General features: G+C 54.5%; 1 protein-coding gene across 1 annotated transcript in view; it reads left to right on the top strand.

Annotated features, from left to right (window-relative positions):
* The window catches only part of CEP164 (centrosomal protein 164), a 63,571-nt gene that overhangs the window by 38,286 nt on the left and 10,846 nt on the right, over positions 1–14,439 (top strand). Inside the window, exons 11-17 of the mRNA XM_035009027.1 lie at positions 3,098–3,183; positions 4,085–4,252; positions 5,136–5,282; positions 9,398–9,598; positions 12,794–12,925; positions 13,007–13,223; positions 14,201–14,278. Coding sequence (XP_034864918.1) covers positions 3,098–3,183; positions 4,085–4,252; positions 5,136–5,282; positions 9,398–9,598; positions 12,794–12,925; positions 13,007–13,223; positions 14,201–14,278 — 1,029 coding nt within the window. The remainder of the gene's footprint in view (positions 1–3,097; positions 3,184–4,084; positions 4,253–5,135; positions 5,283–9,397; positions 9,599–12,793; positions 12,926–13,006; positions 13,224–14,200; positions 14,279–14,439) is intronic.

The following is a 14,439-nucleotide window of genomic DNA, read 5'->3' on the forward strand; positions in this document are numbered from 1 at the left end:
GCTCTTTCTTGGTCTTGGAGGCCCACCTCTGATGTCACCTCCTCCAGGCAGGATGAATCGTTCTGTCCCTTTGCTCCCCTTAGTGCTGCTTCTTCTGTTTTATGGTTCTTGGGTCTGTCTCCTAGATGTAAGCTCTGTGTGGGGACATCTGGCCCCCAGAAAGGTACAAAGATGACTCAGACACAGATCCTGTCCTTATGGAGCCTTGAAGCCAAGAAGGTCATCCTTTCAGACTCAGGGCTCCATTCCCCCATTTTTATTACGATCGCCCCACTTTGTTATCTATTTTACATTTTAGTTTGTTACATAGATTGGCCTGTGGTTTTTTTTTCCTTGAAAGTGAGAGAGGGCGCTCTCTGCTGAGCTTGGTGTGATTTGTAGGGGGAGACAGTAGTGAGTTGAACACTGGAAGGAGCGGGGAGGGGGGGCCGTTAGCTGCAGGCTCTGCCCAGGCTGATGCCATGAGCACTGGCAGCCCTGGCAGGAAGCCTTCTGCTACAGGCACTGGGAGGTATTCCCAGGCAGGATTTCTATTTTTTAATGGAATTTGGGGGAGCTGGCTTTTAGTTCAGGCCTTGCCCTTCCTCGCCCATCCAGATGGTACCGTCGGCCCCAGCAGCTGGGGCTCCGGCTGCCAGTGGAGAGGCGTGGGAGGCTGTGGGTACAGGGCTGGGGACACAGCCGTAGGCCAGCCCAGCCAGAACCCCATGGGTGAAGATGGAGTCTCCTATATCACTCAGCATCAGGGAAATCCAAATCAAAACCTCAATGAGATACCACCTCACACCAGTCAGAATGGCTAAAATTAACAAGTCAGGAAACGAGAGATGTTGGCGGGGATGTGGAGAAAGGGGAACCCTCCTACACTGTTGGTGGGAATGCAAGCTGGTGCAGCCACTCTGGAAAACAGTATGGAGGTTCCTCAAAAAGTTGAAAATAGAGCTACCATATGATCCAGCAATTGCACTACTGGGTATTTACCCCAAAGATACAAAAGTAGGGATCCGAAAGGGTACGTGCACCCCTGGATGTTTATAGCAGCAATGTCCACAATAGCCAAACTGTGGAAAGAGCCAAGATGTCCATCAACAGATGACTGGATAAAGAAGATGTGGTGTATATATATATATATATATATATATATATATATATATATATATATATACAATGGAATATTATGCAGCCATCAAAAGGAATGAGATCTTGCCATTTGCAACGACGTGGATGGAGCTGGAGGGTATTATGCTGAGTGGAATAAGTCAATCAGAGAAAGACCTGTATCATATGACCTCACTGGTATGAGGAATTCTTAATCTCAGGAAACAAACTGAGGGTTGCTGGAGTGGGGGGTGGGGTGGGAGGGATGGGGTGACTGGGTGATAGACACTGGGGAGGGTATGTGCTCTGCTAAGCGCTGTGAATTGTGCAAGTTGAATCTCAGATCTGTACCTCTGAAACAAATAATGCAATATATGTTAAGAAAAAAAAAAAAAGATAGCAGGAGGGGAAGGATGAAGGGGGGGAAATCAGAGGGTTAGACGAACCATGAGAGACAATGGACTCTGAAAAACAAACTGAGGGTTCTAGAGGGGAGGGGGGTGGGAGGATGGGTTAGCCTGGTGATGGGTATTGAGGAGGGCACGTTCTGCATGGAGCACTGGGTGTTATGCACAAACAATGAATCGTGGAACACTACATCTAAAACTAATGATGTAATGTATGGGGATTAACATAACAATTAAAAAAAAAAAAAAAGATGGAGTCTCCTGCCCTACCTCTCCCGTTAACTCTGATGTCCCAGAACAGACGGGGCTCCCGTCAGCGTGACAGAGGGAGCATGGGTCCTCGGATGGGGACTGGCCCTGGTAGAGCTGGGTTTTTGTGCCTTAGGCTAGGGAGAGGGGAGGAGCAGGAACAGGGGGGCTGGCATTTGTGGGACGCCTTCTCTGGGCCAAGAGCCGGGCTTTATGTACATGAGCTAACATAATCCTCACCATGAGCCCTGTGAGCTGCAGGTTACTGTCCCAGTTTATAGTGGAGGAGACAGACTCCCCAGCTAGAAAGTGATAGAGCAAGAGCTCGAGTCCAGGCCGACAACACTGCCATCCCCCTGAGGCCCCACCCCTGCAGGAAATATTTGAACTTCTCAACAATAGCCCTCTTTTTCACCAGCTTGCTAGATTTGCCTAGACACCCAAGCTTTAAAATGAGATTTTTGGGGGGCGAGGCACCTGGGTGGCTCAGTTGGTTAAGTGTCTGACTCTTGATTTTGGCTCAGGTCATGATCTCAGGGTTGTGAGATCGAGCCCTGTGTTGGGATTCACGCTGTGTGTGGAGTCTGCTTGAGATTCTCTCTCTCCCTTTGCCCCCTGCCCCCGCCCCCATGAGATTTTGTTTTTTTGGGTTGCGTTTTTTTTTTTTTGGATACATGGTGTAATCAGTGCCTGACTGGGAAGGGGGCATCGTTGGCTACTGATGGGACCTGGGTACTTTGGGGGGTCCCGGAGTGAAGCAGTGGAGCACCTTATCTTCCTCCCTTTGGGTGCCCAGATGGTATCTTTTCTGTCTGGAATATAGCGCGCTCTCCTTTCACCACGTCCCCATCTCTCCAGGGTCCTTCCTCTTCCACACATGCTTGGCTGCTGCCTCAGTCACTTCTGCCCATCATTGCAGTGTCTCTGTCACTGGTGCGGCAGGGCTGGGCCTCTGTGCATTTGAGGGTTCACGGATGTCTCAGCTTTCTCTTTGCAACTGGCAGTGAAGGCTTCCGATGACAGGAGGCAGGATTTTCTTTTTTGTATGTTTTCTCCTGTAGTCTCTGGCTTCTGGCTCTGCAGACCATGGCTGTGGCCTCTGGCTCTTCCTCCCTAGGCCAGCCAGGCCAGCCCTGGCAGCAGCTGTGAGCCTGGGGGCTTAGCCAAAGCCCTAGGGGGGGCCATAATACAGTAGAGGGGCCTTCTCTCTGTGTCCCGAGTGGTCATCCTACTCAAGAGCCACCTCTCAGTACTTCCTCCTAGGTGCAAGAATTGGTTGGAGAATTAAGGCACTCAAATGCTGACCTCCCCAGTATGCATTTTCCCCTGCTCCTTGCCTACAGGCCCAGAGGCTGGGAAGAGAAGACAAGGATGGCAGCCAGTCCAGCCAAGATGAGCTGCAGAGCAAGCAGTCCAGAGGCTCGGAGAGGTACAGTACGTGGGAGGCCGCCCTCAGGGACCTTGGGGATGGGGTGGACTTGGGCAGAATGCCTGGCTCAGTGCGCTCCTGCCTGAAGGCAGATGGTGAGCTGACCGGATGGCCTCACAGAGTCTGTGTGCGTGCACACACACGTGTACACGAGCATACCCTCGGATTCTGCACCGAGACAGGATGTGGGTACATTGGGTGGGACTTTGTGCGGCGCTGTGGGCCCGGGCTGGAGGAACTGGCTGGAGGGTCAGTACTGCAGCTCGGAGCTGTTGCCCTGCCACATCAGAAATGGCTGCAGCCAACTGTGTGTGCATGTGCGTGCACGTGCAAGAGACACACAGACAAACCGGGAGGGAGAGCGGAAAGACTGGGAGAGAGAGACAGGACCTTCCAGCTTCTGAGGCTGGAGCCACAGTGAGAGGAGAACTACCACCCTGGACGAGGAAGTGGGGCAGTCATTCTGCTTTTTGAGCCTGGAGGAGCTAGCAGCCTTCCTAGGAGCTGCAAGCTACAGCTTCGTGCATTTTCTGTAGTCTGACCATTCCAGTCTGGCTTCTCTCTTTCTCCCTATTTTCCGCTCAGTTCTTCCATCCCCGCCTGGCCTCAGTGATGGTGAGCGCTGGGAGTGGACACAGCTGTGAGAGGGCCCAGCTCTCACCCCGGGACGGGCAGATGCAGCACAGGGACCCGGGAGGGCAAAGGGAGAGCACAGTGGGGAGGTTCCCTTTTCTGCTTTTCTGGCTGCTTTGCCTTCCATGGCTCCCTGTGGATGTAGGGCCGGGGCTGGGGCCCTGTCTGGGAGGAGGAATGGACCCAGATCCACATACCACACTCTCCAGTTCTCTCCCTGCTCTTCAAACAGCAGACCTTACTCTGCTGCTCTGGCTGGTCTGACCAGGTTGTCTCCTCCACTTGTGCCTGGGAGGTGGCACCAGAGTCCCCTTCACAGCCAGGCCACCGAAGAAGGGCCTCCGCAGGCCTCTGAGGGGCAGCCCAGGCAGGAGCACGCAGAAGAGCCTGGGGAGGACTTTGCAGTCAGCCCCATCCCGCCTGGTTCCCTGCGGAGGTAAGGGGGAGCTGGAAGCCTTCCAGGCGTGTAGTTGTGGGTGCAGGGGCTGAGAGAGGCTGCTGGGGGTGCCTGGAGAGGTGGGGAGCTGGGGTGGGTTCACAGGTTTCCACTGAGTGCCCCACGTGAGCTGGGGAATGAGGAAACCTGCTTCTTCCTAGTTCTTAGTCTATAGCTAAAATTGGGGTGCACCATCTGATTAGGGGAGCCTAGAAACTCTTGAACTAGGAAGCATCTCCTGTGATCCAGCTGTCTTCCTGCTAGGGGCTCGGGCAAGACTATCTCCCATCTGGGCTGTGCTGTCAGGGGGGCATTTGTCCCAGTCCCCACCTGCCCGTGCTCCCCACCCCTTAGCAGTCATCCCACTTCTAGTTCTACAGCAAACCGAAAGAGAGCCCCATTTTGTGCTGGGCCCCTGGGGGAGGGAGGTGCAGAGTCCTAGGCTTCCCTGAGGCTAGCTGAGGGGACCTTTGTGCCCCAGCCTGGCCCAGAGCCTGGGTTGCATTTGCTAGTTCTTCTGTTCCCCTGGTGAGAGGAAGATGCTGGTTTTAGAGCACATTCAGTTGGAGTGAGTCACTGGGGGAAGCCTAGCAGCAGCGATATTCGATGTTCGGTGCACAGCATCCACTGACCATCTGCTGTGTGCAGAGCCACTCCTTGGGCGCCGTAACCCTTCCGCAGCCCACACGGACGTGTCTGTGGCCTTCAGTGTAAATAGCCGGGGAAGAGGCGGGGGAGGGGGGGAGAGTGAGGCCTGAGATAGGGACACTTAGTTGGGGCTGATTTCCCTTGTCCTCAGGGCTCTCTGACCCTGAATGGGTGCATCTAGAGCGTCTTGCCTTCCCACCAGCTTTAATACAGTTGCTTCCTTATTGCTATCAAGGGAGGAGACCCCAGACCCACCTGCCGCCCACGAGAGGGGCAAGGAGCAGCGCTCCCAGGTCACGGAGCTGGGCCTTGGGCAGGAAGAGGCCAAGGAGCCCGAGGAGAAGGTGGCGGCCAGCCCTGCCCCGCCAGTCTCTCCAGAGGCGTAAGGGCCAGTGTTAATGTCTGTCCCCGTCCTCCCTTGTGTGTGCTTTGCTTTAATGCCCACCACTCTTGGGTGGTAGGGAGGGGGTGGAGTCGGGGGAGACTGAGTGTGCCCTTTGTTCTGTGTGCCGCTTTGAGACCCCAGGCAGCTGTGAATGAAGGTGGACGTGAGGGCTAGCAGAAACCCGGTAATCCTGTTTTTCCCTCTACCATGCACTGTTTTTCACTTTCTTAGCAACATTTTATTGAGGTATTTACATGAAAGTACATAAATCTGAACTGTACGAATCAACAACGCACGCCTACACGCAGATCAGAGGTAGAACATTTCTGTCCCTTCAGAAAGTTTCCTCATGCCCCTTTCCTCCCCGCGCACCGCCCCAGGTCACCACGCTTCTGGCTTCTGTCCCCTAGGTTTGCCTTTCCAGTTCTCCAGCCTGACATAAATGGAATTATACCATATCCGGATAGGCGTTTTGGGCCTGGGTCCAAGGCTCACCTCCGTTGTTACCCACGCCCTTCTAAAACTTAGAGACCATTGAGCTTTCCTCCTCCCATTGTCTCCTTCCCCTCTACTGCTTTCACAGATGAGGAGACTGAGGCTCGCAGTGAGGGATTTGCCCAATATCACATCGCTGGTGGGTTGTCTAACCAGGACGAGGCTCTGGTCGCTGGAGCCCTCGACTTCCTACTCAGTGTGCGGCCACTGGTCCTTTTTTCTGCGTGGAGAGACAGGAGCCAGGGTTATGGGTTTGTTGCGTCTGTGAACCAAGTGCCACAAAAGGATTAGGAATCGGAGCTGACTGTTGAGTAGGGACGTGTTACTCACAGCTGGCAGGGCGCATGAGCTCCTGACTCTTGTCCTCACCTCCACACTGTGCAGTGACGCAGGGAAGGGGCAGCCCCGCGTTTCAGGTAGTGACAGCTCTGACACTGAGGAGTGACAGGGCTTTCCCAAGTCTCCTTGGTGGCTGTGGACACCGGGGCAGGGTGCTTTCTATGAGGACAGGAGACAGGACCCTCTGGGCAGAGGTCAGAGGGCGTCTTCCTGGCAGCTTAGGGATGGAAGCTGGGCGGCCAGGCCCCTCCTGAGCTGTCTGGGTTGATGAGATGCGCCCCCTTACTTTGTGTTTCTTCTCCCAAACTGGTGAGGCCGCCCCTGCTGGGTCTCAGAGACACATTCCTCCACCACACAGTTTCACTTTACTAGCATGCTTAGGGAATGTCTTCTGTTCCTTTCCTGAGTCTTTTCAGGCCCCATAACTTCCCTGTTACTTGTCTTCACAGCTCCGTTTCTGTGTGTTGTGAGGAGTAGCTCTGTGTCTGGGTCTCATTTGTACCTGTGGGATTTTAATTTATGGAGGTGACTGAGTGACAACACAGGCCAATGCCATTAAGGAAGAATTTATTACTTATGTTTCCAGAGAGAAAAGGGTGTGCCACGCCATGCTAGGCCACAAGGGGAAGGAGCAGGATGTGTCAGGAGGCAGAAGAGGCGAGAAGGGAGAGCATGGCCCAGAGCCTTTATTGGGGTTTCCGTGGGAAGGAATGGGCAAGGCAGGGTAAGTACCTCGAGTGAGTGTGGGATTGGATAGTTTGAACAATGTTGGCGGGCTTTGGGCTATGGGGGTGGCCCGCCAGTTGCCTGGTTCCGGGCCCAACCCTGCAACCCTGCGACCCTGCTTGATTTGTGATTTGGTGTGAGTTCTGGAAGAAGATGCTTCTGGTGTGGTGCCCTGGGGGATTGGTTGGTTTGCATATGAAAGACACGTTCCCTGCCATCAGTAAGAGCAGGCTAGTCCTGGGACCCGCCTTCTCTCCTCTACCAGCAAACTTACACAGATATCAAAACATCATAAAATAACAAAAAACCAAAACCATGATTCATGCAGTCTGTCGCCTTTCATAGATGTTGTCAAGCTGGATCAGAAGGAGTTAGGGGCAGAGGTCGGGCCAGCAAGCAGCCGCCCCTGTGTGTGCTCTCTGCGGCCTAAAGGCCTGGGTCCGAGAGTCAGGAATAGCCTCCCCTTGGTGATCCCGGCACCTCTCATGAGGTGTTTGTAAAAAGGGGGTAAACGAATTTAAACCACTGGGCTGAACGTGAAAGGGATGGGATCTCTTTAATTGCAATTTTAGGGGCGGTGCAGCCAGTCGAGAATGTCCTGGGCACCACCGCCTCCTCCCTCCCCACCGCCTGTCCTCCCCACTCCTTCCCTTCCTTGGTGGCCAGCCTGAAATGATGATGCCCCTACGGAGCGTCCTCTTGGCCGCTGCCTGTTGGAAACTGGGTCTGTCTGATGCTGACACCTGAGGAGTGGCCTCGAAATCAGACCCGCCTCTTCCTCTGGAGGCTTCATCTTCCCTGTTGTCTCCTCAATCAGTCGGGCCATCGTTGACGGCCTTGGACCAAAGCGGGGCGTTAGGGACACTTAGAGCTCTAAAACGGGGACAAGGGGAAGAGCCTGCTGGAAAGCAGCCCCCTTCGCCTGGGTGCTTGCCCGTGCGCGTCGCCTGGGTGCACACTGCTGCGCCATCTGAGGTCCCGTCTTTCTGCAGCATCTGTTCCTCGGGCTCCACATAGCTACGCAGCCCACAGGGGAGACAGACATTCAGAGGTACCATCTCAGGGGAAAAAAAGATGTTTTCAGCCAAGGCTGGAAATGAGTTGGAGGGTTGATGAGGCGCAGAGCTGTGGGGGGAGTTTCTCTGGAGAGCAAGACTCTCAGAAGAGGTGGTGACAGTGTCTCTTAGATCCGCATCAGTTGGGCTGGGTCAGGGGACCTGGAGGAGAGCCGGGAATGGGAAGGGGGATGGAGATGGGATTGAGAGCAGAAGAGAACTGAAGGCCTGGCCCAAGGCTGTTTCCGGTCTGAGTTAATGATTTTAGGAAAGGGGGAAGGAAAGATCTTAATGGTATTTCAGAGACGTCAGGAGCCTTTTATGTCTTCCTTCTCTCTCTGGGCTCAAGGGGCCCAGACGGAATTCCAAAGCCCTTGTTTTCTTTGCTCTTCTAGTCTGATCCCGGCCACCACCTTCCATCTGCTGCAGTGAGGGGAAGGCGGTCCTGCGTCCCCTCTTGCACTCTTGCGCCAGTGCTCCTTGGTGTGGACCGTGCCCGTGCCGCTGACGGGGCTAGCGTGCCTGGCCTGCCGTGCCTGCGCACTCTCGGGGAAGGGTGGTGGTTGTGTGGCGAGACCAATTTCTAACAGAAGATGAGGGACCTGGGAATGCACACAGGCTCTGGCCTTTAGGAAAGCTGCTCCCAGAGGCGAAGTACTTTATCCCTCTTACGCTTTCGTGCCTCCAAATGTTCTTGGGTTTCTTTCTGGGCATTTCCTTCAAGAACCCTCATTACTTCATAGACATCTTTTCCACCAGGACCATTATTCCTTATCTTACCACCCACCTTATGCATCCAGGTTAGCACTGAATTTCTTTTACCCGTTTCTAAGCATGGAGTTAACTCTGAGCAGATGAAAACGTGGCATCATCAAGGAGAGATGGAGCAGGACATTCTTGGTGCACTTTTGCTACTGGCTTTGGCTGAGGGAACAGTCTCCTGCCTGGCTCCCTTGGCCTTCCTGTGCCGGACCTCCACGGACTCTTCTGGGTGTCAGGGCTAGGAGACTTGCTGCTGCTTCTGCCTGTGTTCAGTTTGGGAGGCAGAGAGCAGCCTCTGGGGACTCCCCGAACTGCTGGTGGGTGCCTCGAGTAGCAGGCAGAGCCCTAGTGGGGACACAGGAACAGGGCCATGAACCATCCTGGGGAGGACTCCATTATGGGCAGAGCTTCAGTCTCTCCCTGTGGCTGCCAGGTCTTGAGCCACATCTTCAGGTTTTCACATTGGGCTACAACCTGCCAGGTCCCCCAGAGCCTAATATGGGCTACCCTTCTCTCTTGGCCCCTGGGGCCTTAGCCACAGTGGGGCTTGCCCTGTGAACAGACACTGCCTATATCTTTGAGGGGCTAGCCTTCCCACTGGCCCGGGGGTGGCCTGATTTGCATATGTGATTCCTGACCCCTGGGCCCTCCGTGAGGATTCCTTGTGTGTTGTTCTGGATCTGTATAACAGGTGGATATTAAATCTGGTGAAATGCTGTCCCCCACCCTTGGCAGGCGATCTACGGAGCCTGCAGCTCCCCCAAAGCAGGCTTCATTGAAGGCCATGGAAGAGGCCATGGCCCAGGACCTGGAGCAAGACCAGAGGCAGCTCCTGGAATCGAAGCAGGAGAAGATGCAGCAGCTGCGGGAGAAGCTGTGGCAGGAGGAGGAAGAGGAGATCCTCCAGCTTCACCAGCAGAAAGAGAAGTCTCTCAGGTCCTGCCCCTCCCCTTAGGCAAGCTGCCGGGGCCTCGCAGTGACATGGGGAGCAAGCGACCCCCCGTCTCCCGCCCCGGAGACCCGAGGCCCCACCGAGACTCCTCCTCCTCCATGGCCTGTGTGGGGGAAGGGGCTCCCTGGTTCGTCTTTTCGGGAGGGAGTTGGGAGGCGTGATAATAGTGCAAGTAGCTAACACTTTTTGAGAGATGGCCCTGGTCCCTGTGCTTTATATCTGGTAATTGGTTTAGTCCTGAGAGTGACTCTTACGGGGTACTGCTGTCAGCCCAGTCCTGCAGGATCTGTGATACAGATGAAGAGACTGAGGCATGGACAGGCTAGGTGCCTTGTCCAAGGTGTCGAAGTTACTGAGCAGTGGAGCCAGGTTAGCCCAGGCAGCTGGTCCCTGGAGCCCGTTTTCCTAACCACTACGTTGTCCTCTCTCTCAGGAGTCAGGGCCCTGTTGGGACCCAGTGAGATTGGTGGGGACCACATAATACAGTCTGAGGTGCTATTTCCCAGAACCCAGAACTTTCTATTTGGGTTCCTGCTCTTTATGTAGCTGGCTGGGATGCCCTCAACGAGTAAGACACTTAAGGCTGGGCTGGGTCTGTGTGGATGAGATGATGTGTACACATCTGTAAACAAGCTAGAGGTTATTTTTACAGGAAAAGGCCATCCAGGGCTGGCATGGCAGCTCCAGAGTCACCAGGTCCCTGGCGGTCCTTTAATTTCTCTGCTGCCTTTAAGTGCTGTCTACTCTCAGGGTCTCTTCAGAGTCCAGCGTGGCTTCTGGATCCCCAGCCATTGTGTCTGGGCCTCAGGCGGGAAGGATAGGGACAGAGTACAAAAGGGGTACCTTCCAGCTCATTTGGTCCATTTTAAGGTACTTTCTTGGAAACTTCACCCAGTAACTTCTGTTTATTCTTAAAGAAGTTCTCTTGGAAAGTTTACTCAATAATTTCCATGCGTATCTGATGAGTTACCCCTGGCCACCAAGAAAACTGGGAAATGTAGTCCTAGAGTTGGGTCTCTTTACCTGACCGAATAAAAATCAGTGCCCCTATAGGAAGGGAGCGTGGGAGAGTGGCTATTGAGAACGTAGTCAGCAGTCTGTCGCAGGCCCAGGGCGGGACAGAGGCTACAACAAGGTGTTAATATATTTTTCACTTACTTGGCAACTTAACTAAAGGCTAAATCTTTTCCTCTTGGACAGAACATCCAAAAGTGGTAGACTTATTTTTATATCATACATAGCAAAGAGTGCATAAAATGTTTATGCTTAACTTCGACTAATGGAAAACCAACACCCAGCTACCCAGAGGACCGGGGACAGTCTCTCTCATTAGCCCAACACAGGATCTGCTGACCCAGGGCCCATCCTTCTATCACCCCTCCCGGATCCCCTGCCAGGCAGCACCTTCCTCTTCCAGCCAAATGAAAATTGGGGCAGGGGCCTGCCTAAACAGGGTATGACTTAGCTGATCTTAACAGGCAGAGCCTAGGAGGAAATCCTGGTAGTGTCTCCCTGCCAGCCCACCAGGCTCTTCCTCTCTTCCTGGCCACCCTGGGCACGGCTGACTGTGCTTTCTGTCCCTCGCCAAACCCCCAGCTCCAGAAGGCCGCCAAGAACTCTCTTAGGTTGTGGTGAAGGCTAGCATGCCAAAAGTATCTGACTCAGGGCCTAAAACATGGTAGTTGCTCAGTAAATGGTAGCTCTTGATTTTATTTCCAGTTGAAGTCATTGGTTTCAGTGGCCTTCAGGAAGTGATTTTTCTGTAGGCAGTGCCTTGTCAGACTCGCTATGAAATAGTTTATTGCAAGAACCCTGTTTCTGCTTACACATGAGCCTTTCTGAGGCCTGGGGCCATCTGTGCTGGGCAACTTCCACTTGGTAGAAATTTCTGGAAGCCACAGCTGACCTCGTAGCGGATACTTCTTGAATGAGAAGGCAGGCAGGAAGGCAGGAAGGCTGACCCTTAGTTTCTTTAGTTATAAAACGAAGAAATTGAATTTAGTTGTGAGATGAAGAGAGACGGTTGTAAATGAAGGATATAACCTCTCAGGGCCCTCCCAGCTCTGACATCCTGTGGTGATGTGTGGAAAATGGAGCCATAGAACAAGGAGAAAGGGTTTCCGGGGAATCTAGGAGAGAGGATTTTTATTTAACTCAAATTTTCTATCACAATGGAAGAGAGTAGTGGTGCAGGTAACTTGAAATAGAAAATGACCCTAAATCTGTTTTGGCTTTGGAATTCACCAGGAAGCTTTTCAAAGACATCGTCTTCTGAATCGTGTTTTTCTTAGGCTTGAATTCCCCAGTGCACAGCACACAGCCCCAGGTCCTGTGGGGGCTGCGTGGGCAGGGGGATATCTGCCTGGGATGAAATGTTCACTGTCGTTTGTCCGTAAATAAGATGTCCCTTATGGATCATCGGCGCTTATAGTTTGGGGCTGGGTGATGCTGTTCAAATTCCACAAACAGTTATGGAGCACCTACTTCACGTCAGCTACTGTGTTCAGCACCGTGGATATAAGACTTTAAGACACGATTCTTTCTCTGGAGAAGCTCCCAGACTTGTAAGGAAAAGAGACACACAAAAGATGAAATTACTGTGTGTGGTACAGAGCGGCCTGGGATTAGGAAGGGCCTCGCAGAAAGGCTAAAAGGAACAGAAGGGCTAATTTATGAACTTGGAGAGACTTGGGAGACTTCTCTGAGAGGAGGAAGCTGGGTGTTGAGCGGTGAATATGGCTTTGTCAAATAAGGGAATTCCCGGGGGAGGCACCAGCACGAACAAGGGCCAAGAGGCGCGGAGGAGTGTGGTGGGGTTGAGAGGCGGTGGCTGGAACCGTTGATCAGGTTGTAAGTGAGAGGACGCGGCACCAGGGCTGGTTGGGGTCGGACTGTCTCTGTCCTCGAGTGAATGCCGTGCCGCGGTGTACCTGTGGGCAGAGGGGAGCCTCTGGCAGAAACGCTGTTCTGGGGTCAAGCAGCCTGTTGTCCTCTTGCTGCTGCCAAGAGCAGGAAGCGTTCGTGGCCCCCTCTTTCCCTGGAAGGTGTTAGAGGGAGGCAGCAGGACCCAGATTTAGGAAACTTCGCAGGCGAGCTACAGGCTTTGGGAGGCCGAGAGTTGGAGATTACAAACAGAAGAGTGGTTCCTCCAACAAACTTGCCTTTCTTTTCCATCCCAGTTACCTGAAGGAGCAGCTGCGGAAGGCCACCGAGGAGGAGGAGACTCAGATGAGAGAGGAGGAGAGCCGGAGGCTGTCCCAGCTCCGGGCCCAGGTGCAGTCCAGTGCGGAAGCAGATGAGGGCCGCATCAGGTGAGCGCACCGTGGGCTGGCCGCCCCTGGCAGTGCCCCGAGTGCACAGGCCCGTCCCATTCCGTCTGTCTGTCCGCTCAGGGCCGAGCAGGAGGCTTCCTTGCAGCGGCTGAGAGAAGAGTTGGAGTCTCTCCAGAAGGCTGAGAGGGCCAGCTTGGAACAGTGGAGCAGACAGATGCTGGAACAGCTCAAGGAAGAGGTGGAGGCCTCGGAGAAGAGAGAGCACGCTGCCTTGAATGCCGAGAAGGAGGCGGCTTTGCAGCAGCTCAGGAAGCAGCTGGAGGGGGAGAGGAAAGAGGTGAGCCCGCAGCGTGGAGCCTCCCGTTGGACATGCCCCTGGGCTGCCTGGAGAGGGGCCAGGCGCCAGGCTGGGCGGGGGGGCCAGGCACAGAGGAGGTGTCTCCACAGCTGGCGCGGGACTTGGAGACAGTGGGTGGGCTGACTGGGCCCGCCACCTCCGCGTGGGCCCCGCTGTCTCCGGGCAGGTGCTAGCCCGGTTCTGCATGGCACAGGGGAGGGGATGGCAGGTGTCCAGGGGCTCTGTCCAGGGCCGGCACTAGCTGGGTGCTGTCCGTGGCAGTGAGGAGGGTGGAGGGGGAATGGTGTATGGATTTGGGAAGATTTTGTGACTGAAAGAACTTAGATCAGACCAGAGGTTCTGAGAAAAAGGTGGCCTGTCCCCATCCCTGTCCCGAAGGGGCATCTGCGATGACCTTTCGTCTCTCCGGCTGTAGAGAGATTGCACACTCAGAGGAGGGTTTTCTCCTTTGTCTGTACTCCCCATGTCTCCAATCCTTTCTGTCTCCTGATGGTCTGTCTCTAGGTAAGAGTAGGAAGTAAGGAACAGTCAGGCCACGTGGAACTTTTTTCCTTGGGTGAAGGTGAGCTTCAGCTTTTAGATAAGGAGAGACTACAGGAGGTGGGGGAGGGCGTCCCTGTCTCACAGGTGTTCAGGCCAATTGTGCCAGACCTCCAGCCTTCATAGCCTCGGGCCCTATTCATAGGCAGGAGCGTGACCTGTGTACCTGGGGCCTAGCCCAGAGGGGCAGGGGGATGGGAGCGGTGACCGCTCCACTCTGGCCTTCATTTCCTACTCATTTGCTAGTTGCAGCCTTTAGGGACGGAGTTATTTTGGGGGAACAAAGATGTGTCTCTGCGGTTCCCCTCGGTCCTTTAGCTGGAAGGGAGTCAGGCATGGTCTCCCTTCCTCCGGGGTCAGTGCCCGGCCAGCCTTCCCTGCCCCCCGGCTGTCACAGGCCCCTTGTTGCTCCCCAGGCCGTGGAAGCGCTGGAGAGGGAGCACCAGGCCGAGCTGGAGCAGCTCTCTTCCTCGCTGGAGGCCAAGCACAGGGAGGTGAGGTGCAGCCGGCCCTGGGCTGCCAGGCAGAGACTGTGTCCTCCTCCCTCAGCGAGAGCCTCAAGGCCCCTTCGCTGCCGGTGGGCAGAACTCGGCCCCATGCCTGCCCCTGGGGCAGGAGCCTCCCTCCCACTGAAGCCCCCTGGGGATGGGTGCTG

This window comes from Mirounga leonina, unplaced genomic scaffold (genome assembly GCF_011800145.1).
Source record: "Mirounga leonina isolate KUSES-001 unplaced genomic scaffold, KU_Mleo_1.0 Mir_153, whole genome shotgun sequence".
Classification (NCBI taxonomy): domain Eukaryota; kingdom Metazoa; phylum Chordata; class Mammalia; order Carnivora; family Phocidae; genus Mirounga; species Mirounga leonina.